At 40.3% G+C, this 23,268-nt stretch overlaps 1 protein-coding gene across 1 annotated transcript in view; it reads left to right on the top strand.

The window, feature by feature from the left end:
* Nucleotides 1–4,246: 4,246 nt before the first annotated feature.
* BAIAP2L1 (BAR/IMD domain containing adaptor protein 2 like 1) overlaps nucleotides 4,247–23,268 on the top strand; it is a 34,826-nt gene continuing 15,804 nt past the window's right edge. The window contains exons 1-3 of the mRNA XM_051779546.1: nucleotides 4,247–4,596; nucleotides 12,547–12,622; nucleotides 15,523–15,609. Coding sequence (XP_051635506.1) covers nucleotides 4,546–4,596; nucleotides 12,547–12,622; nucleotides 15,523–15,609 — 214 coding nt within the window. The 5' untranslated portion in view covers nucleotides 4,247–4,545. The remainder of the gene's footprint in view (nucleotides 4,597–12,546; nucleotides 12,623–15,522; nucleotides 15,610–23,268) is intronic.

Here is a 23,268-nt window from a genome sequence, read left to right on the forward strand (position 1 = left end):
ACTCTTGAGAAAAAATTCTAAGGCTGTGTCTGAGCAATATAAATGCTGTTTCATTTGCTTACCACTAATATCTATCTTGTTACATTATAAAGCACTTCGAGAAAGCTTTGTGCATACAGATGTTTCTTCTCCTCCATCGTGCATAGCTCGCTTGCCATCTAGTGGGCACAGCACGCGAATTAAAGCATCACTACTTTCAGCAAGAAATGAGCAGTCACAAAATGTGTGGGTATAAGAGTTTTGAATTAAATATTTCAATTAACAGCAGAAAACTATTAGCACAGCTAGCAGTACTGCTTATTAGGTTCCCTCAAATGTGAAATTTTGTCTATATTCTAGGCAATCTCAAAAAAGACCTTTTAAAAAACATATTCTTCCATACCACACATTCTTTTTGAGCCTCAAAAAAAAACCCATAATTATGAAATCGATTATATAATTCATCTTATAAATCTGCCAAAATAATTTGCAACATGAGACAATTGAGACACAAAACACAGGCATCCAAAGCACTCATCTCCATGATAAAACCATCATCCTATTTTCAGTCTGGAGAAAGAGGAGTTCATCAAAAGCACCTTGCACTTCTTTGATTCAACCCTCCAAAATACAGTGAATTATTACACGTTTAAATTGGGCATTTGATTAAGTGTCTTCCTTGACCAGAGATTGCAGTATCTTACTGACCTGTAAGTCTGAGTGACAGCTCATTTGCTTTGAAACCAGCTCAGGACAATGAGCAGCAGGGAACAAAATGATTTTGTACTTGCTTGCATCAATTAAAAAATGGTGTAAAGCCTTTAAATGATCCAGAGCTGACTCAGATCAAAAGGGTCAGTAAACTTTCAGAAGTTTTATATAATTCTATCAAATGACACTTTGTGTGAGTTTTAGTGTGCATTTGTATTGTCAGTTTGAAGGGGATTAAAATACTTGAATAATTCCTTATAAGTGTCAACTGAGGACAAAAAATATCAATCAGCAAAGCAAGCTGGTAGAGTCACTTTAATTTCCTCTTCAGAAAATTTTGTTCTGACTCTGTTGTTTGACATCACTCAATAACACACTGTGTACACTTTTTTTTCCTTAATCAAGTTAAACATCTGGTAATGACCACAGGGAACGAAATAGGCCACAGCTGGCTGTATCATGCATATGTGATCACTGCTTAGCCACAATTTATGTAATTAGTTACAGTCATATTAAGCTACTCAAACCACATGTTAAAGATCTAATGATGAGCTGACATTAATGGGCCTTTCCAGCATGCTTAAACCTTTCCAAAGAAGGTTTGAATATGTCACTGGCATGCAAACAGGACACATACAGAAAACAATCACACATCAAATCATTACTGCTTTTAAAGAAATACCCAAAGGAATATTTCTGAGTACATACGTTTCCAAAAGCTATATCAACAGTACAATTTTCTCACTACAGTGTCAGTTCTACAAGGCTGACAAGACATGGGGAAATTTTTACTGCTGCTGCTCATGTTCCAAAACTTAAATGCTGCAAGGGAGAGCTGGCCTTCTGTAGGGAATATATATAAGGACTTATTTTGAGTGAGTCCCTCCCTCGACAGCAGTTTTGCTAAATCAATGTGGTTCTGCCTTTGGCCAACGTGGAATGAACTGCTGAATCTGGGCCCAGAGCAGGCACTGCCCAGGAATACAAGCAGGAATACAAGTTCAGGTGCCAACAGCCTCAGTCCCAGCCCAGCCCCTGTGCCTGTGCCTGGCTGCTCTTGTTCATACCCACCTACCAAGGACCAGGAGTACCTTTTAACCATGGCAAGAGTGAGACCAGGAGACATTGAAGTCCAAGCCATCACTTTGAAACAGGGGGTCTGTTGGAATTATGCATAATTACAAGTCTACAAACATTTCAGTTTGACGTCAGGAAAGTGTAATGTGAGGCAGAAGGGCAGGTAATGAGGAAGGAGTTTTGTTTTCTCAATAGGCAACATGTCACAGTCTAATATCAAAGCTCTTGTTACAACACAGAGGATGTTAGTTAAGCTAGAGGAGCTCAGCTGGATGGGTGACTTACCTCAGGGGATAGAACCACATGAAATGTTAATAATTATTGTCTCCTACAACACTGTAGATGATTTTCTTTACTTGACACGTTACAGGTTGTTTCAAATAGAACTTTCCATTCTGTTCCTCAACTGCTCCTTCCTGAAGATTTTCAAAATTCACCTGGATGAAGCCCTGAGCAAGCTAATGCTGAAATTAGCCCTACTCTGCTGGGAGACTGGAGCAGGTAAGCTACTAACCTGCCAGGTTCCCTCTAACCTGAACTCAAGCAGTTATTGCTTGAGACAAAGTGAAAAGAACAGACATAATTACACAGCAGCATGGGTTCACCACCAAAGTAAGAATATTTCCTTCTTCCTCTTTCTGGACAATGAAACTCTGTATGTATTAAAAGTAAGCATCAAAAGAAGTAATCAGACCATTCTAACTTCCTGTTGTTTGCACACATCAGGATTGACTCCATCTAACACACCACTAATCTTAACACAATGTAGGATCAAAAATCCCTTATTAAGAGACCAAAATATTTGTGTTTGTATTACAAGTACAAGCAGACTTTTGTTTTCTAGTGAATTTCAAAATTTATGATTTATAGCAATGGTCTGGATACTTAAAGAGCTAGACTTGCCTGTCCACATAGTTTCTTTCTGATATGCATATTTCATTAACACTTACATTGTTATTTACTGTGACTGAACCTGGTGTGCCAACTGGAAACAAACACCCTGAATGCCAGGTGAGCTCCCAGAGCTCCATAGTGTTCAGAGGAAAGAGAAATGCTTTGTCCCTAACAGGAATAACACTGTCTGCTATACAGCACATTCCCAGCTCCTTTAGCAAGAATCAGGAAAGGAAAACCTATTCTACATCTTCCTTTGGGTACTTGCTCCTTCAAATTTGAATGCCAGCCTGTTAGAGAGGGAGATCCTTTCCAAGCATTGGCATATGGTAACACAAAAGCAGTAGTGCCCAGGCATGATCTGTTTCCAAAGTTGTAAAACACTCTTCAGACAAAAGACTTGTGACTCTTCTCCTCATGCTCAGGCAAACAGCCACATCACATTCTAAACAACTGATTGTATGAGCAAACACTGCTTAATGGGAACATAAATTGTAGAGTTGAGCCCAAAATAATTCATTATGCCTATAGGATAACATTATAAATTGAATTGAAAGTCAATTAATACCATACCTACCAGAAGTTTGCAAAGACCTTACCTGGGGGTATGAAGTGCCATAAAACCCCCTCTCTGCCCTGAGATTTAGTTGCATTCAAGATAACACTCTAAGTGCCCACTTTTTTTCCAGATAGTAAATTGTAATTGTAATTCTAAAGGCACCTCCAATGCTCAAATGAAAACACTTTTACAGCTCTTGAAACCTGGTAACAACCTCCTCCCACCTCAGAGTCCAACATCTAGGGTTCTGTTCCAAGTCCAGTTTTCTCTGCCTGTCATGATTTTATTGCTGCAATAAAATGAGGGAATCAGAGGGAGAGACAGAAACCAAGAGAGGGATGGCCAATGTATCAGTACAGTGATTGCATCACACACACTCAACACCCAGCACCAAATCTAGTTTTCAGTACCTAAGGTTATGAAATTCCCACAGGGTCCTTCAAGGTAGTGCTGGTATTACTTTATCAGAAAGATATCCCAACCAGCATACTTTAAATTAATCTCACAATCTCTGGCCAATTTATGGTCCACAAAAATTTACAACTTCCCAAAGCCTTCCTCACCAGCCCTGCTTCATGAAGGCCTCGTGAGTCACTTCACACAGAAAAGATAACTGGGGGCACTGTTTTATGGGGGTGTATTTGAAAGAAACAGAAAACTGTAGCATGTAGCATGAAGCTCGGGCAGTGCACTGGGCCAGGAGCCGGGAGAAAGACATTGTTGTCCGTGCCTGAGGGGCTCTGAGAAACCCCCCTCATGGGAAGCTGCTGTGGAAGAGAGCAAGGGGATCACCCCTCGCCTCACCAGCATCGCTAGGGCTACACTAATTAATTCTGACAAGACTAACTAATTCCTACAGAACCCTCACTTAATTGCTGGGAGAAAAAGTTTACCTCCGACTTCCATGGGGCACCAACAGAGCTGAAATGACCTCCACACGGCCCAGGCTGAGCTTTGGCAGCGGGGCAGGGGCTCCCGGAGAGGGAAGCTGGGAGGAGGAAGAGTAGGAGGACGGAGGATGTGGCAGCTCAGGTAGCGGCGGGCGGGCCGTCCGGGCGATCCGCCCATCCCATCCCAGCCCTGCCCTGCCCTGCCGTGCCCGGCGAGGCGCGGTGCGGTGATGCGATCCCGTCGCTCCCCGCCCAGCCCAGCCAGTCCTGCCGCGTCGGGAGCCGCGGCCCCGCAGGTCCCGCCCCGGCGGCGCTGCCCCGGCTGGTTCCGCAAGTTTTTGACAGTTTGTTCGCGGCCGAGGGGGAGCCGAGGCTGCCGCGGCGCTGCGCTGGGGCCGGGGCGCTCCGCAGGACCGAGCTCTGCCCGCCGGCACCATGTCCCGGGACCCCGAGGAGGTGAACAAGCTGACGGAGAACACGTACAAAGTGAGTGCGGGCCGGGGAGGGGCTCCCGCGCCCACCTTTGCCCCGGGGGCCGCGCCGGGCTCGGGGCGGCCGCGGCTCCTCGCGCGGAATCGCAGCGACCTTCTCTTTTCGTTGTTTGTCCCCCTCTCCCTGTTTCCCTCCCCGTGAGTGATCCGACCCGCCCCGGTGTGTCGGGCCGCTCGCCTTCCCCAGCCAGGGCGGGCACGGCCGCGACAGCTCCGGGACAGGGCGGGCGTTCAGACCTGTTCCTCGGTTCTCCCGAGTTCCCTCGGTGTGTTTGGGTGATAAGGCGGTTTGGTGGTTGTGGTCCCTCTGCTTGAACTGTTTCTTCACAGGGGCCACAGCCTAAAAATGGCTTAACGCTGAGTTAAGTTGCTTGCCGGCGTCCCGAGCTGATAATCAGATTTATGGTGGTGCACCTCAAAGCACCGGCTGCTGCGGGCAGCCCCATTCGTGTCGGTAGCTTTCGAACTTTCCAAAATGCCTCGTTATTTGTAGAATTTAAAATATTTTGCTTGTGGCCACCAGATGCTTGTTTTGAACTTCTTTTCCCTATAAACGCGGTCCTTCCAAAACACATCAATTCTAACTGGGCAAAATTCCCTTTAGAATCATACTTTTGGCTGGGCAGCATTGGATCCGTAATCCTCATTCTGTACAGTGTGTTGAACTAGAGAAAGCACTCAAATTTGCATGAGTGAATGCATTTGCAAATTTAACTTACAGCTGCAGTGCACTTGCAGCTTTGAGCCCAAAGGAAAGCTTTCTGAGGGGTTGTTCTATTTTACTGTTTACTAAACCTTACTGGTTTACTACCATTTTCATATTTCTAAAGATGATGTTGTCATCACTGAAAGGTCTCTGAAAACATTTACTGGCAGTAAATTTTGATGTTTGTTACTTTTGTTTTTCTTCAACACACTTAAGTCAACTTTACCCCTTTGATTACACCAGTTAATACATGTTGTATTTGCTGTTTACTTTGGATTTAGTTATCAGTTTCATGCAAAATTACTTAAAAAAAAAAAAAAAAAAGAGATTACCTGGCTATAAATTTTGTCCTCTGGACCAGAACAGGTCATCTTAAACAGTCTGGTGCTTTTTGATATCAGTTACGTTCGTGGCAAGGCCATAAGCAAACATAAAATCCTCTCTCAGAAGAGCACCCTGTAAATATAGGCTCACAGAAGAGAAACCTGGGAAGTTGACTGTTCAGGGCTGTGCCAACAAAGGAATGTTCTACCTTGTCTATTGACTTCTAGAATGTAGCTAAAACAGTTTTACAGAGGAGGGGGAAGAAAATATCCTGTGTATTTTAATGGGTATGATTTAAAATAGGCTTTAAAGGAATAACAGACCTCTAAATAAGCAAAACCTTCCCTGCTATTCAGTACTTATTTCCTGGGAAAGTTTACCCTTTTGTTTTGTGTTTTAAACTAATTCAAAGGAATACTTAAGATTGAAATAACCAGCAAAACCACAGTAATACAAAGTCAGTGTTGACAGTGTGATGAAATGCCTTCTATGTAGGTATTTTGAGAGGTCTGGTATGTTGTATCACATAGCTTGAACTCACAGGCCTGGAAACCCTCCTGCCCTGCCCTCATTAAAAATTGAAACTTTATCCAGATAAGGTATAAAGGCTGCTTCAAACAGAAAATGGATTCAGCGTCTACTTTAAAGCAGTTATTTCTAGATCAAAGTTGAAATCTTGAAAATAGTTTGTCACCTCTTAGGGGCAGAGAGGAGTAGCCTGTGTATTCAGCACTGGCTGTGACTGTAATCACAGCTCCCCCATCTAAAACAAATGAACACCTCTTTGTGCTGGGCTTCAGCCTGCTCTGCTTTGTTCAGTGGTGCTCGTGGAACTTCTGCTCTTGCTGTGCCATCCTGGCAATGCCCTGCTGGAAACACCGTGCTGGGATGGATGAAATTCATACCTTCTGTTTGTGCCTCTCCTACCAGTAAAAAGAAAGTCTTGGTCTGGGAAAACCAATTCAGTGTAATGCAGTGATGGCATCTGTGCTGCAGGGCTGAACACAGGCTTTGGACTTCTCAAAAAAAATCAACTTCTGGATGACCTGGAAAAGTAATAGAAAATTAAATTTAATACCTTGCTGGTCTGCTATTTTTGGAGGTTTGGTTGTGTGTTTGCTTTTTTTTTCTTCTCACAGTGCTAATCCATTGGATTTATTAAATACATAGTAACCTGTGTTATACAAAGCTTCAAAATACACTCACAGAATTCATCAGGTGACCCTTTTATTTTTATCTTGTTCTTCCCTTCTGTTGGCAACAACACCAGAAAGTGAATACTTCAATGTTTTTCAGCTACCCTGACTAAGTAAACAACATAATTCACAAATATGTGTGCACACACAAAACCCAAGACTGACATTTACACTTTATGTAATACCTGAAGAATCGCCTTAACACATGGTAGGAATGGCACGTGCAAAATGAAGCCCAAGGGTGTGGGAGTCGATGACTAAAGAGGGCACAGCCTCCCTTTTGCCAAGGAGCTGCTCAGAGGTTCCCTGGTATGACACAGCCCTGCCCTTGTCGCTCCCCGAGGTGATGTGACATGATGTGAGGGGCCATTGTGTGACCCCCTGGCACACAGGCTCCATTTGTAACCCCAGGGAAGTTGTTGTGTCTTGGTGTGTCCCCACAGCCCACACAGGGTTGTTTTATCTGCTGTATGTGGGGGAAAACTACTTGGCATCCAGCTGGGATACACGGAGTGCAGGGGAAAGGGGACAAAACAGGAAAGTGCTGAGTTCCAGACCTGTCCTGTCCGTGTGGGCTGAGGGCTGGGCAGGCGGTCACCGAGTGCTCCCGTGGTTTGAGGTTTCCGGAGCTCTTCAGAACGGCAGGATAGCTGTGATTCACTGGCATTGCTAATCTTGGGGTTTAAAGATCTATTGCTCTGTATTCCAGTGACTCTTACCCAGAAATTTCTATTATCAAAGTATAATCTAAAAAACCAAACCAAAAGAGCCCCTCCAAAAAAAACCCCTTTGCTCAATGGAGTGATGTGTTCTCCTCAGGGGCATTGTAGAATTACTTTGGCAGGCTATATTGTTTTATTGTGGAAATAGATCTGATAAATTCTGTTTAAAGTCCCAAATTCCATGTTTCCATATTTTAAAAAGACTGACAATTAGAATAAACTACCAGACTTATTTACCAAAACTAAAATTCACCTATGGTCCTAGCACATTCTGCAGTCAGGCTGTCATTTAGCATCCCTGAAATACAAATCTAACTTGTGGGAGGAGGAGCCTTTGAAAGTTTGTGTGTGTGTGTTTAAAATCCAGTTCCACCTTGGTACAAATTCTCTCTTTTGACCTTACTTACAGTTATGCCTACTTAGAGTCTATCCTTGGGCAGGTGTTCATAACTTGGAAAAGTCTGTATTTGAAACACAGCGATGGATGACATATTAATGTTTCTCTTAAACAAGAAATGTTCCATCAAGATGACTGGTAATTAGTCATAAGAATTAGTCTTTTTGAATAAACACTGGCACCTTAATTTATTCTTTTCCATTCCGTTAAAATTCTTTTAAAACAATGTTAAGCTAACTTAAAACTGAGATAGCTTAACATGAGATGTGCTGAGGGCTCAACTGTGCCCTTCTGAAAACTGTATTATGGATTTCAAAAGTTAAAGGAGATGAAATGCAGTAATGTACAAAATGCTTCAAGTACAGTAGAACACAGTATGATTTACTTTTTTTTATGGCTTTTGAATCTCCTCAAGTGGGTTCTCAGACATAGTGTGGCAACACTAAAGACCTTAAAAAAAATTTACTCATTTTCAAATAAAGAAATAACAATTTAAATTAAATCATTAGTTGCTATACAAAGGTTAGCTATGAACAGCTGCAGTGATGGTAATATCAGTGATGATGCACATCAAGATCTACTTTGCTAGTTTTATAATTTCAGATTTCTACCCAAATACATTGCTATTTGCTCTTGCAAAAGTGCCTGCAGGATGTAAACTTGAATCTGTAAACTTGAATCTACAGGGAGTCTATGCATTGTTCAGTTGTGTTCATACCTGCTGAGCTATTGTTCAGTGAGGTGTGTCTTTAAGTAAAAAGCAATGCTGAGCATTTACAGGAAGGCACTTTTACAATGGCTGTCATTTGTTTTGAAGATTAGTGTTGTTTATATGACTATCAGGAACTGTGGGAGATGTAATACCTACACACAAGAAGTGGAAATACAAGGCTTCTTCCTCCTCAGTCAGCTCTGTGCTACCAGGCTGAATAACTCACATTGGCTTCAGGATGGGAAAGGCACACAGCAACTTTATAACAGATTATATGAGGACTTAATGACTCAAATGACCAGAATAGGTTTCACTTCTGCTTTTTTTCTTGGGAGGTCACTTTTGCCAACTCTAAAGGCCTCTGCATAAAACATGTTTCTAGTTGCCTGTTTTGAAAATGTTTCCCTTTATTTCCATTCATCCTAAATAATAGAAAGCTGTAGGATCTGATCATGTGCCTCCTCTTCTCGTTAATTATTCTGTCCATGAGAGGTAGAGTGTCACTGGAATATAGGACACACGATTGACAATTAGGAGGCCGTGGTTTTACGCTCACTGTACAGTCAAACAATGTATTCTGAACCACTTTGTCTCTCCCAGGCTCTTTCTTACCTTGTGATCTTTATTTGGATTAAGGCAGAGGTTTCATTTCCACATCTGTGTACACCATGACAAATAACAAGACTGTGTTATTTTCAGAGACTTCTGACAACTTTAAATTAGTGGTTCTCTGGATCAGAAATTCTTCTTTGGTCCTCTGTCCTGCTTTTTTAGAAGTTTTGAGATCTAGCTTTAATGTATGACTTGAAATTTTGCACTGATGTTCAGTCCCACTCATTTTCATGACCTTTTCCTTAGACTTCAAGTAAGAGAAGCTTTAAAACTGTAAGAAAAAGCAACTGTACAAATAGATTTGAGTTGCTCTTGTCCCCTGTAACTTCTGAAGCTGAATAAAATATTACAATAATTTTAATTGATCTGAAATGTCTTGGCCATATCAAATTCATACCTGATCCTGAAGAGGGAGTTGCCTGTGACAGTTCCCCTTTTTGAAAAAGTGCTCTAGATACTTCTCCCTGGGCAGTACTTCAAAGACAGCCAGTGGTTAAGTGTGGTTAACTGTATGAAAAGACCACTAGAAGCATGGCCAGGTTTTTTGTTTGCTTTGAGAATCTAGTCTTCAGCAGAAATTAAAAAAAAACCCACATATTATGCTTCTTTCTAATGTATGAAAGGGAAATAATCTCAGAATTATTCCACTGGGTCACCTTGGAGACCTGGCGGGGGGTCAGGGAGAGCTAAGTCTGTCAAACAGAGCTAAGACTATCAAACACCAACCCTTAGCAGGAAAGTAGACGAGCCCTGCCCAGTGCTGTGAGGATCAGCAAACCATAGCCTGTGTCAAACCAAGCAGATTCCAAAGGGGAATTTCCATTGCAAAGGTTTTTGCCGTTTCTCGGGCGTTCACGTCTGGAGACTGGTTCTGCTAACAATCAACCACTGTGGCAGAGCAAAGCCTGAAACACTTCCAGAGACTGCCTGGTCTGATGGAGAAAAGATCCATTAGTTGTACTCCTTCCAGCCACTGCAGGCACTGAGCTGTAAATTGTTTCTTCATCTGTCCCAGCAGTTTGACATGCACAGTGAGCAGAGGTGATGTACTGGAGCTCTTCCTCTGAGTCCCTTGAGTTTCAGTGGAGCTGTCGTGTTCCCACAGGGTACTCTGTGTCTGCTGTACTTGAAAAACTGCTATGGATCAAGTGGGTCTAGTGAAAATCAAGAGCTGTGTGGCCTGGCTTCAGAGAGGGGAGCAGTTGAGGGTAATTTTATTGGGTTTTGTTCACTTCCTCCCAAATGAAAACTAATGACACAGGTGCAATCACTGTTTTTGTTTGAAATCTGAATTAGAAGATGTCAAGAAAACTGGAATATTAATCTCTGAATGTTTAAGACAGTAATTTAAAAAATCAGTACTTCAAGACAAAGAGTCAAGTTACCATTAGAATTTTTGGGTAGGTGGCAAAAAGGGTTTTACTCTGTAATTTTTTGTTTCAAGGAGCAGGGTTAACAGGGGCAGAATCTGTCCTTCAGGAAAATTATTTTCAGTACAGAGTGGTAATTCAAGGTGACATTGAAATTCTTACCTGCCATAAATACACAGCACCATGGTACACCTTCCTTTCCCCATATCCTCGAAATACAGAACTCTCTATCCTAAAACAATCCCCTAATTCAACTTTTTTTTTTTCCTTGTGATTCACTGACTCCATGTATGGCAACAGACATCTTTAGTACACAGCTGGGAAGAAATAGGAAAAAGTTGGAATAGGAAGAAACAACTTGCTCCTTGGAACAAGTGTGTCCCAGTCCCACTGCCTCAGCAAGGAGGAGGGCAACAGGCACAGCAGCAACACTGACAGGAGCAAATTACAGAGCTGGGGCAGGAGGAGGGATGTTCCCAGACACCAGAGCTTGAATATCCATGCTGTTAAGTTGTTAAAATAGCCCTTGGCATTGTTGGCCCAACCTGAAACACACTTTCCCAAATGATTTCTGGATGTGGTTTGTGAGTTAACACAAATCAAGGGCCTGGGGACAATAGCTGGTTTGTTTGCAGTGATTGCATTTTGGTGGGTGAGAGTTTAATGGGACAGACCAGAAAACAATCCCAGTTACATTTAATTTGTACACAAAGGCAGAGAGGCCAGGTATTGTCATTCTGTGTCTGCTATTGATTTATACTCTACTAGTATTGGAATCTAATAGTTTTATTTTTTTTTAAATCTATATTTTAACTCAATATGACTGTTAAAGTGTTATTGGAGCTAATTCTTTTAGTTAGGTATAGTGCTGTCTTTGAAAAATTAAATAAAATTCTGTCTGCCTGAAAATAAGACACATGTGATGGTATTGCTGTTTTTTTTGGGTCCATCTATGTACTAAACATAAATATTTGCATTCTGTTAGTAGTGTAACTGACAAAAGCTTGATAATATTTCACTTATCTTGAGTCTTGTACTTCTTGTAAACAGAAAGCATCTGTTTTGAATTCCTTGAACTTGAAAGTTCTGCTGTGTGAACAATAGTGAGTTGTGTCATAAACGTTTTGCCATAAAACCAGTAAGAATAACAAAATAGTGTCTTCTGGTATCTCATCATCTTCCTTTTGGAATACCACTATTTATGCTACATGTGTTCAAGATATCATAAAGAGCAGGATTCTGAGGAGTGGATAATTGCTACATTTATAGCAGCTGCTTTTCCTTTTTCAGTGCTCATAGCAAGTAACTTTGCAATATTGATTTGGGGGAAAGGGGGACAGTTGTTATCTTTGACCAGAAAGAGGAAAAACTGAAGCTTTTGAGTAGGGACAACTCAAACTTTGTGGGGGATTTTCCTTTTGGGAGTTGGCAAAAGCTTATTCTCCCTCCTTCACCTCCCAACTTTAGGCAAACACAAATTTGGATTCCCACTTCATAGCTTATTTTCTACTTTTTGCAAAGACTATGGCTAAAAACCTTTATGGATAAAGATTTTTCTCTCATCTTTATTCCACCATCACCTACCATAGAAGACAGTTTTGTGCAAACTTTGATCACATGCTTGACATCCTTTTGTACTATAAACAGCCAGATTGCTTTCTACCCCTGTGAAATAGTTTACTTTTTTTTCCTGTTTGTTGATCTTAAATGCTCAGGTTTTTTTCCCTTCCATCCTTTGCTTTCCTCTGTATCCCAAATCTTCCAATTTTCATCCATCCACAGACTTTTCAGATGGATGCTGTACATATGAAACTGAAAACTAGACCTAAGTGACACTGAGACAAACACTTCCATCCACTGTTAAATTGCCTTTGTTATAACACAAAGTTTGTTTTCTCTTCACTAGAATGTTATGGAACAGTTCAATCCAGGACTGAGGAATTTAATAAATCTGGGGAAGAATTATGAAAAAGCTGTTAATGGTAAGTTTTCTAAGTGCTAACTTTAGAAAGATTGTTTAATTTTCATTTAAATATACATATTAGACATGAGGGTTGTGTACAAGTTTAATTTCCAAGTTGAACTTTCGATGTGTATATTAAGAGAAAAAAAAAACAACTAACAACCACAAACACACAAATGTATGTACCTTCTCCCCAACCTTTTGGGTTTTTTCCACTGTCCTGAGGAAGTTGCCTCACAAGCACTTAGGCACAGAGCTACTGCAAAATAAACTGATAGTAGGTTTAAATAACCCATATTAGAATAATAACATAAATGGAAAAAAACCACCAAAGTGATGTAAATTTGATATTTTTGGTTTTTCTCTGAAAATATCTTGCAAAGATGTTTCACATCCTTAGATCTGTTCCTGCTCACCTACACACGTCACTGCCTAAGGAACCCTGAGAACAGAACAATGGGAATGAATATGAGTTGCAGTAGTGGATTGCTTTTGTTGTTGTTGCCCATGCTAATCCTGATGGTATTTTTTTAATGGATTCAAAATCAGAATGAATATATTTGAATTTAAGGACATTTTAGAATCCAGTTGTTTACTTCCATCACTGACTTCACAGAAACTATCTAGGAAGGGGCTTCCAGGACTGGGCTCTTGTTTCCCAAAGCCTATGCAGTGTAGGACCTGCTAGAGCTTGCTCCATTTCACCCATGCAGACCTGTTGAACTGCTTGATATCATATTAAAGCAATGTAAAATGTCTCTAATTTTGCCTTGCTCAAGCCCATGGCGTGCCTTTGCCCTACATGTCATCTAGTACTCTGAGAAATGTGATCCTGCAGAAGTAGTGCATAGCCAAACAGACATTAAAATCTCTCTTCATGCAAATTTTAGGCCAGGCTTGAGAAAAAGATAAAACCAGAGCCTGCTGGAGATGAAAATAAGGAAATGTTGATTTATCTGTAGTGGTGCCTAACTTGATGGATGAACACGTGGTTACCTAATAGCTGACCTTAGGAATTACAGGTAGTGCCAGAAGTAGCAACAAGTGTTTTCATATTCACTTGAAATATTTCTACACCAGTTTCTGAGGGTTCTGCTTTTCACACACTTTGCCGTTGAGGTGTTACACTGTGCCTCTTCTGATTCAGTTTGTCACCAGGAGTTCACAACATGACTGTGCAGAGCACAGAGGAGAGGCCGGGGTGTTGTGTCCTGACACCTTTGCCTTTAGGACTGGCTGATAAAGCAGAGCTGCCACGAGTGCTTCATTTGCAAGGGACGTGTACAATGTTGCAACAACTGTTGCAAAGTCATCTTTGGACTCTCATAAATTGTTAATCTCTCCACCACCAGTCCTGAGCGGCGTAAATAGATCTGGAGCACGGAGTAAATACTCTGTTGCTAAACAAACACTTTGTTGCTTTCAAAAAAAAAAAAAAAAAAAAACAGAGTAGGCCGACAGTGAACATAAAACTTGGGAGAACTCCTGGTAGGTTTATAATGTATTTTTAAATATTTTAGGGACAAAAGGTCAAAGCTCCTTTTCTGCACTAGATTAAAAGCCATAGACTGGTGAAGGGACTGTACAAGTGGAGTTCTTGATTTTAGTTTGGTTAGCACAGGGGAAATCACACATTTTTTTTCATCTTTTTAGTACCTGCATTAGGAGAAAAGAGTGAGTTTGGGCTGTCTTGAGGAAACACAGATAGGAGGAGTTGGACTGGCATCAAATCTCCTCGTGCAGGTGGCACACTGTGCTCCACCATAGCACCATCATAATTCTTCAGCTCAGAAAGACTGAACACAGAGCACCTATGGGATGGAGCTGAGACAGAAATTACCCTTTTCTAGTGCAACAGAGCCTCAAAAAGAATCTTTGTTTCATTTGGAAAATTCTCAGACTTCTCAGTGAATATACTGTTATGTAATCAAAGATGTCACCTTACTAGTAAAAGCTATAAAATACAGACCTATAATTGGCAATTATATTCCTCTCAGAAAAAAAAAAAAAATTCCAAAGTCAACAGCAAGTCTGCTTGGCTTTACCTTTTGGTGAAGAATGTTTTACCACAAAAAAATTATGAAGACTAACTTCAGTAAGTATTTTTCACTGCCCTTTTGCATTAAAATCTTGCCAGTTTGTCCTTGTTACTTCTTTTCTTCGTGGGTGCAGACCAGTTCTAGACACTGTGAAGATGCAAGGCAGCCATTGCAGATCTACTCCCTGAGTAAAGTGCTTTTCCCCACTGCCCTCCCTGCAGTTTGAGTCCTGACGTTTCCGTGTTCGTTCTGGCAAAACTGGCTCTGCTGTTTAAATCAGCCATAACCAGGAAATGATTAACTGGGAATAACTGGAACCTTCATGATATATATTAAGAACTTATTGGTTCCTGTAACAGCCACCTTAAGCAGGAAATGGTCATTTGTTTTTGAAGGGCTCCAGGTTTCCTTGTGGCAACGACAGGTCTCTTGTCTCGTGGCCAGTTGCCATTTCTCACATCACTGCTCTGCCTGGTCAATACAAGAGATCTTGGCATTGTTGGTAAATTTAGGACTGCATTTTGGGTTTTTTCCTCCAGTTTTATTGGTACCAAGGAATTTCGTTATGTCCTGACCAATGGCTTATGGCTAAACCTCCCCACTGGATGCTGACTGCCCCTGGGTCTGCATGAAAGTTGGAACTAAATAAGAGGCTGAAACTTCATTAATGTCTTCTGGTGTCCTGTCTTTGTCTCCTGGTTTCACAAATTAGCAGGAGCACAGGGGCTTGTGTAACTCTCTATGATAGATTTCCTTGTTGCCATATACTCCTCTCTTACTCTCTGTGCCCTGGATTACAAGACTTCAGAGGATCATAGATTAATAAAAAATGGAAGATATTTTGATTTTTTTTTAACTTTTTCTTTTCCCTCACCCCCAGTTATGATAGTGGCTGGAAGAGCATATTATGACAGCCTTGCAAAGATTGGGGATATATCAGCTGGTTCTCCAGTTTCTAAAGAATTGGGTAAGTGAAATCCTTCAAAAATAAACTTTTTGTTTTCCTGCTGGCACTTCATAGAACTAATGTGAAGTAGATAAGGATCAGTAGAAGTATGTTTTACTCTTAAATGACACATAGATGAAAAGGATGAGATGCCTTTAAGGTATATTGTTTCATATTCTTTCTCAAGACACTTAAAATGTTCTGACAAAGTGACCTTTTCTTTTTCTCTTTTTGTGACTATATATCTGCCTGTGCATTCAAAAGCATGTATTTTTAAGTTCATATAATTCTAAAATAAATACCAAAAAAATACACAGCTTGATTTTTAATGCAGAGATGAATGTTGAAATACTTTTGCAGTAGAATACTGGTGTGAAGAGTCCTAGTGTATGACAGCAGTTCTAAACTAAAACCATTTTCTGGATGAGTTTCATTGTGAAGGGTTCATGTTTACCTCACTACTTTTGATCAAGTGTATCACTAAAAAGTTCTCATGCATTATATTTATTTTCTAGTTGAGCTTTTGAAAGAGAAACTAGACTCAAAGATGGATTAATTTTACATTGTATAAATCTACTACAAGTTCTGTACTTCCCTGAAAATAATTTCTGAATTTTTGAAAGATTGTCATCTGCACTTGACCTTGACAACTTCACTTTTGTAGGCTGAGCAGTGTAATTCTAATGTTAGGCAAAGAAGTACAAAGTATTTGTACTATTTCTTACACCACTACAAAACAAAGAACCAGGAACTACACTGCAAAGAGGAAACATTTGTTTGATGCCTTTATTTGCTTTTTGACAAAAATAACTTGATGAAGACTCTTGGCTCAGAACTTTTGATTTTGGGCAGTGTAGGGCTCTTCCAGTGATGTAACATGGATCTGCTCCTGTAACCCACAATAGTCTGTTAATTCAGCTGATTAAAAAGGGTGGGTTGAGCAATTTTTTTTTTATAGCTCTGGTGAAGTGGAACTGAGGGGACAGAACTTCCTTGAACAGTGGCCACTGGTTTCTATGTGCTGCACACATTTTTATGGTTTGTTCTGAAACCACTTTGGGTGAGTGTGAACTCCCCTGTTCAAAGCTGGGAGCGGCAGAACAGCAAACAGGGCAAAGCAAACAGTCCTGATGGAGGTGCTTTCTGTGTTTGCTCTGCAGGGTGTTTACAGAAAGCAGAGCTGCTGGTGTCAAACCACAGCACAAAAGTTAGAAGAGATGACTATGCAGAGTCTTATAAAATATCAGAAAATGCACAATCACGATATCTGCAATCCAGCAGTTGGGCAGATGCAGGGAAGCAGCTGATTTATTGGATGTGACATGACTGTGGGACACTGCTTGTTGGAAAATACTATCACTGGGCAATCTTGTGCTGAATGCTGAAAAGAACTGGTTTTCCCTATTATTGGGGACAATACAGGATTGTGACTGAAAATATATTTTTGCTTAATTATGAGTTCTTCCCTGCAGTTACAAACCTTTTTCTAGATATACTGTATTGAGAAAACCTGGCCTTCTTCAGGGTCAGGCCGCTAACCCTGCTTTCTGTTCACCTTCTGCTTTAACTGTTCCTCCAGAAAAATCTATTCTTCTTAATGAAAAAAGTGACTCTGGATTTTTTTCACCATACTCTGATGGAATACTTAATTTAAAGATAAGGAAAGCTAGTGAACACTGGAAAAGGCAGGATAATATGGTTAGGAATCTGTGAGAGATTACTTGCATTTTCAAGAAAAGAAGGCATTGAAGCTGGGCTACAACACTGAAATATTTGCCAAATAGACAATAGACTCTCAGATGTCTTTAAAAGTATCTGCTTAGAAAGAAAAAAAAAAGAATTTACTGTACACTTTTGTATTTTTATAATATTACAGTGAATGCTGAGCAATGTGGGATGTGTGAAGACCACATCAAACTTTGCTCATCTGTGGGCCCTATAACCCCAGGGGAGTTACTGTAGGTGCAGCCCCCTGTGGAATTGTCTCTTCCATGAGTTCCTTTAGACTTGTCAAAAGACACATTATTGACCACTAGCAGCTCTATCATGCAAAATACTTCTGTTATCTTTGCCAAAAAAGAGGTCATTTTACAGTTCAAACCCAAACCTGCTGGGTGACCTGGAGTATATTTACTGCCAAGTGTGATGTAAAGATTTGTATCAAAACCACAGTTAATCCTTCTCTTCTTCTCATAAGGAAACACAGAACATGGTCTTCTAAAATGAGCCAGTAAAATGGATACCAGCCCCACAGCAGGGCAGAAACAGAAATGGAACACCAGTACAGAAGGAATTTTTTGAAGTAGAGGGTAGAACACATAGAGGCCAGAGAAACAGTGGGGTAAAAAGTAAAAATGCCAGAAAAATGCTTTCTTCTGTCAGAGGAGATTGGAGCAGAAGGGGGAAACAAAGAGACTGAAATGGAAATCTGGATATTCCAGCTGATTCAGAGCTTTTGTACTAAGTATCTTTATCTTTCAAGTCTGGTTGAAGCACTCTGGATTATTTTAATACAGAATATCTTAGGCAAATTGAGGCAGTAGAAGAATGTACTGCAGTCATAACACAGTCCTTATGAATAAGGGATAAGTTGATTTAGTCAACATTCTTTCTAATTTCTTATTTCCCTAAATTTCTGAGCTTGTAGTCCCTCAGACTTGATGTGAGCATTTAGGAACAGAACCTGAATTTATGTGGTTCAAGTTATTCTGCAATATGGAATTTGCATACCTTTTTTTCCTAGGCCCCTTTTGGAAATCCCTCTAGGAAGGAAAGATAGGAAACAAGAAACTGCATGTTTAAAAATGTAAAGATTTCATACTATTCAAATTTCAGGAAACCACAATAAAATAATGCACTAAAACCAATTTCATGGAGACACTGCACCACAGTGTTAAAATAGTAACTTTTGTGACATTAAACACAGGTGTCTGAGGCTTTGTCATATTGATTTTTGGTGCTCATAGTTTTAATAAACTCTCTCCTCTAGTAACACAGTCTGTAGCCTGCACAAGGAATCAGGAAGTTATTTCCTACTCACTAGGAAATACTCACTACTCCTTTTCTTATCTTCCCAACTATCCTCTCTGGCACCTGCCAGTTGTTGTAGCTACATCTCATTTCATATTGTGAGTGTAAATTCCCACTTTGTTTGTTGTGTAGCAATTGTATCTACAGCAGTCACCCACAATCACATTATGAGTCTGTACCTAGAGTTTATTGCTTAAGAACTAGGAAGTGTAAACTGTTAATTGCGTGTCTAAACAGAAAAAGAAACAAAAATATTACATTGCATGTTCTTGATTGATGGAAGTAAAATGCAGAAGATCAGTATGTTAAAACGACAATCAGAGGAGACAAAAATCCCTTCCTAAATCTAGCCAAGACTGATAATTTTTTTAAAGATTACTCTGAGTTATAGGCTTGTATTTTCATAGTTGCATTCTGTTAAAACTTGAGTAACATCTAACAGGCTCATAGGCATCCTTTGATAACTGGTTTTTAGCTTTTTGTAAAGAAAACTAACAACATTTTGATAATCATATATATCTAATACTAATAGAATCAGTAGGGTGAGGTCCAATCTATGGAGAGGTCTATCTGATTTTTCTTTCCTGTGATAGCCACTTTATTTTACATTTGCAACTAAGAGAAGCCCTGCGGGCTTTTCTCTCTCCCTCATTTCTCTTTGCAGAAATGAGAGATTTCTGTATCAGAAGCTGTGAGCTTTAAGTGGTCAACTCAGAAAAATTTTGGAACTGAACTGGAAAATTCTTATTTTGCTAAGAAGAACATACCTACTTGCTGAAAAAATTCTATCAGACTGTAATGTAAGGCAGCACCATATTTTTAAAACACTATCTTGCAAGTATTTGTCATTCAAAACTGTCTATTTTCCTCCTGATTACAAAGCAAAATTGCCACTTGAGCAGGTACTTTTCTGAGCTATAGCTCTCTGTTGTTAATCCTGGGATACAGCACTTGTGTCACTCTCACTAGAGAGAAAGCCAAGCAGAAAAAGAGAAAATTCCATAGTTTAGGATGCATATAGCTAGCTGCCCTTCCATTAAAATAAGAGGGGAGGGGGGGGAGATGTTGGCTTACTTTAACATACACACTGGCCCTGTCAGCTGGAATCCTGTTTCACTTCCCTCAGAAAGGTGACACCTCACACTCTTCCCTTCTCCGGCTCATTGCAGCTGAAGAGGAGGGATCTGTCATCTTGTCCCACCTCACTGCATCCCTGTCAGCCCTGCTGGAGCAACAATGTGCTACCTTTGGAATAGACTGTGTTGGATAGAAAGGCAAGGGAGGTGTGCCAGCAGCTACAGAACCTTTAGCACCTCATCTGGTGGAAACTTCTGGGAAAGCAGCTTAGAGGCTGTGGTTTAAGCAGTTACAACCAGGGCAGCTTTTCCTATGGAGCATAAAACATTCCACTATACTTATTATGGAATTGCATTGGAAGAAGCCACTCCATTCCTGTGTTATGAAAGGAAACTACACAGAGAGTGTCTTGAAATGGAAATACAAAGTAGTCATGGGCTTTTTCAGGAATGAAGTTTTATATCTTCCAGTTTTATAAGTAGCATTCTGGGCTTGTGCTGTACAGACCTCCAAGCTGCTATAAGAAAGGTGGAAAGAGATGAGCCAGCCTTGGGTCTGTTTTTCCCTGCTAAAATACAAAACAGAAATGCAGAGAATAAAAGGTGGGTTTGTTATTGAACATAAAGAATATAAATGTTTAAAAATGGATACTGCAGCTTGTTCTTACAGGACTACCCAAAATAACAAGTTTATTCTCTATACAATTATGTTGTTGTAACTTCTGTTACGAAGACTTCCAGATAAGGTGCAAATTCTCTGGTTCTAGAAATGCCTGATAGGAGAAAGAGAATATGACAATACACAAGGCCTTTGGGATGATTGCAGTAGCACCAGGGGAAGGAAAGAAGTCAGATATTCATAGGACTGCAGTGATATTTTTCCAGTTATTTTTTCAGATTAAGTTAGATAATTGGTCATATTTCTCAGTCAATTTTAGTATTTTATTCCCCACCCCCTCCTGAACTTTACAGCATCCTATGAACTGAAGCTGATTCTCCTGCTTTTAGTCAGTGATAAGATGTGGTATCACACTCTTTCAGTCTACAGCCCTGAACTGCCCAGGTGGTTGAGCAGCTCACAGGGAGCACTGGCAGTGCTGTTCCTGCTGATGCCTCATTACAGGGTGATGCCTGTGGCACCAGGGCAGGTGTGTTGGTACCTGCAGCTTTGGGAGCACCTGCCTGTGTGCCACAGCTCTGGACTGTAGCACAGAAATCCATAATGATACACATGAGCACACACCCTCGAGGGGAAAATTAGATATTCAAAACACCTACAGTGAGTGTGTACTTGATATCTTCATGCTGTGCCTCAGAGGCCTGAGAAAATAGTGAAAGTGCCATGAAGGGAATCCTTAAAGAATTTCTGACTACACTGGAACACTTAAATGTTATATGAGTCTTACACGTGGTGAAGACATCCTTCACCTTGCAGTAGAAACCCTGGGAAGGGTGCCCTGAACCTCACCTGTGTGTCCATGCAATATTTCCTGTATTGTGGCTGGATCTACCTAAAAAAGTGACTTCACTGTTGGAGGTGTGAGAACTGGCACTCTGTGTGCACACAGGTGTGTGCTCCCCAGAGCTTTTGAACTTACCCAAACCCAGGAAAATCAGCTGGTGCTGGGGCTCCCCCAGTGGCCAGGGGGCTGCTCTCCCTCACATCTCCCAGCTAAGGATGCTCAGCAGTCAGTCTTTCCTCACTGCCAGCACCAGGTACGTCTGTTGGCAAAGAATTAAGAGAAAATACACTTGGTTGTCCTCCCAGTGAGAGAAATAGATGGAAAATAGAAAGTAAGTGACAACCTAGTGAAAAAAGCGACATCACATTTGTAACTAGCTTGTAAATCCTTTATTGACAGTCTGACTATATTTAGTCTCTACAGTCAGCTGGTCCTGATGAATTATTTCTCAACCAAAAAAAATGAAAAATCCAGTATCCATTGTAGATGTCACAGTCCCAGGGGGAGGGCAGGGAACCAAAACCGATTGTCTTGGACTTCTGAGACAAAAACATTTATCAAAACTTTCAGCTCAATTTGGGTGTGGGTTTTTTGGTGGCTTTTTTTGGACACTGCTGAGACTGTGAGACTCGGTGGCAGTTCCAAAGTGCTGTAATGGAAGTTGCAGTGATTCCTTGCAGTTTATTGCATTTCATGTAACATTTATAGTGATGATAATGATAAATATTTATCCTCTCTTGTACTGAAACCCATAAAGAATTGTAGTTTTTACTGTTTAGCATGATTTGTATGTTCCAGACCTGCTGGAAAACAGAGATTAACTCTCTTACATGAGCTTCCTTAACTAATCTGCCTAAAACCAGCTGGACTTCACCCAGGCAAGTTGAGGCTTGTGGCTGTATTGTAACTTATTTTCTTTGCACCCGACTTGTGTGAGGATTACAAGTCACTTGTTTAACAGCACTGCAGCTCAAGTATGAAAAGCTGCTGACATACAAACCTTGATATATTGTGGGTTTCTACATTTGGGGGGAAAAAAAAAAAAAAACAACAAAAAAACCCAAAAAACAGCTGCCTGCAGCAGTCTTCATATATATTAGTAATGGAGTAACAGGTGGAAAAACAAGTTTGTCCTTTTTCATGCATTATTTATATGGCATATGCTTTTCCTTTCCTTTTTTTAGCATTAAAATTTAGTCTCTGTGCTTAGCAATCATCTGAAAAAAGATGAATATTTCATGTTAATTAACATCTGTTCAGTGATATAGTAGGTTTAAAAAAATTCTAATCTCTGAATATTTTTGACTTAGACATCAAAAGGGCTTGGGAGAGAAAGGCAAAGTAGACTGCAGACTAAACTTTGCTAAATCTGCAATAAAGTCACATTCCTCTTTAAAATACAATGTAAGCTAATGTGTTTGTTCCATTGAAAATCCAAAAATAGGAGCATCACACCAAGAATAAATTTGGAGTAACTAGCAATTGTAATGATCTTGGTAATCTCATAAGTATTCACTCTTGTCAAGGCTTATGTGGGAATAGCTAATGGATGAGAAGTTCATTGCCCAATTTATAGCAGGTAGTGCACGGTATAAATTGTGCAGTACTTCTTAAAATCACTTCTGTCAAGCTGAAAGAATTTGGCATTAATTTTAGTCTTAGTAAGGTATGTTTAAAATGCAAGTTTATCCCTGGGTTTGACTGATTATGGCTTATAAGCAGTCCTGGACTTTTTAAGGTATAAAGGAGCTGAGGAGTATTTTGTCTCTTAATATCTAAACATTTCGAAGTTTTTAAAAAAAATCGTAATTTTAATTCAGGGAATTTAAATTCTGTCTCATGTACTGGGAATGATATTTTCTTCCACATGGTCAACAAAGTTTTAGGACAACAAAAAGATGACTATAGTCGTGATCCTGGATTGCAGAAGGAAATGCTGTTTTAAGAGGTGCTTGGCTAGTGAAGTAGGAATGAGCTGTGCTCTATCCCTTCACTGTTTGTCAAATTATGAAATGGGAAAAGGATTTTTGAATAACAGGATTCTTTGATTCTATTTCTCCTGCTGAGGGCAATGTGTAGCCTAATGATGGGGAGGTGATCGAGAAGTATTG

The sequence above is a fragment of the Manacus candei genome, unplaced genomic scaffold (assembly GCF_025592945.1).
Source record: "Manacus candei isolate 608988 ecotype Guabito, Panama unplaced genomic scaffold, ASM2559294v1 h1tg000002l, whole genome shotgun sequence".
Lineage (NCBI taxonomy): Eukaryota > Metazoa > Chordata > Aves > Passeriformes > Pipridae > Manacus > Manacus candei.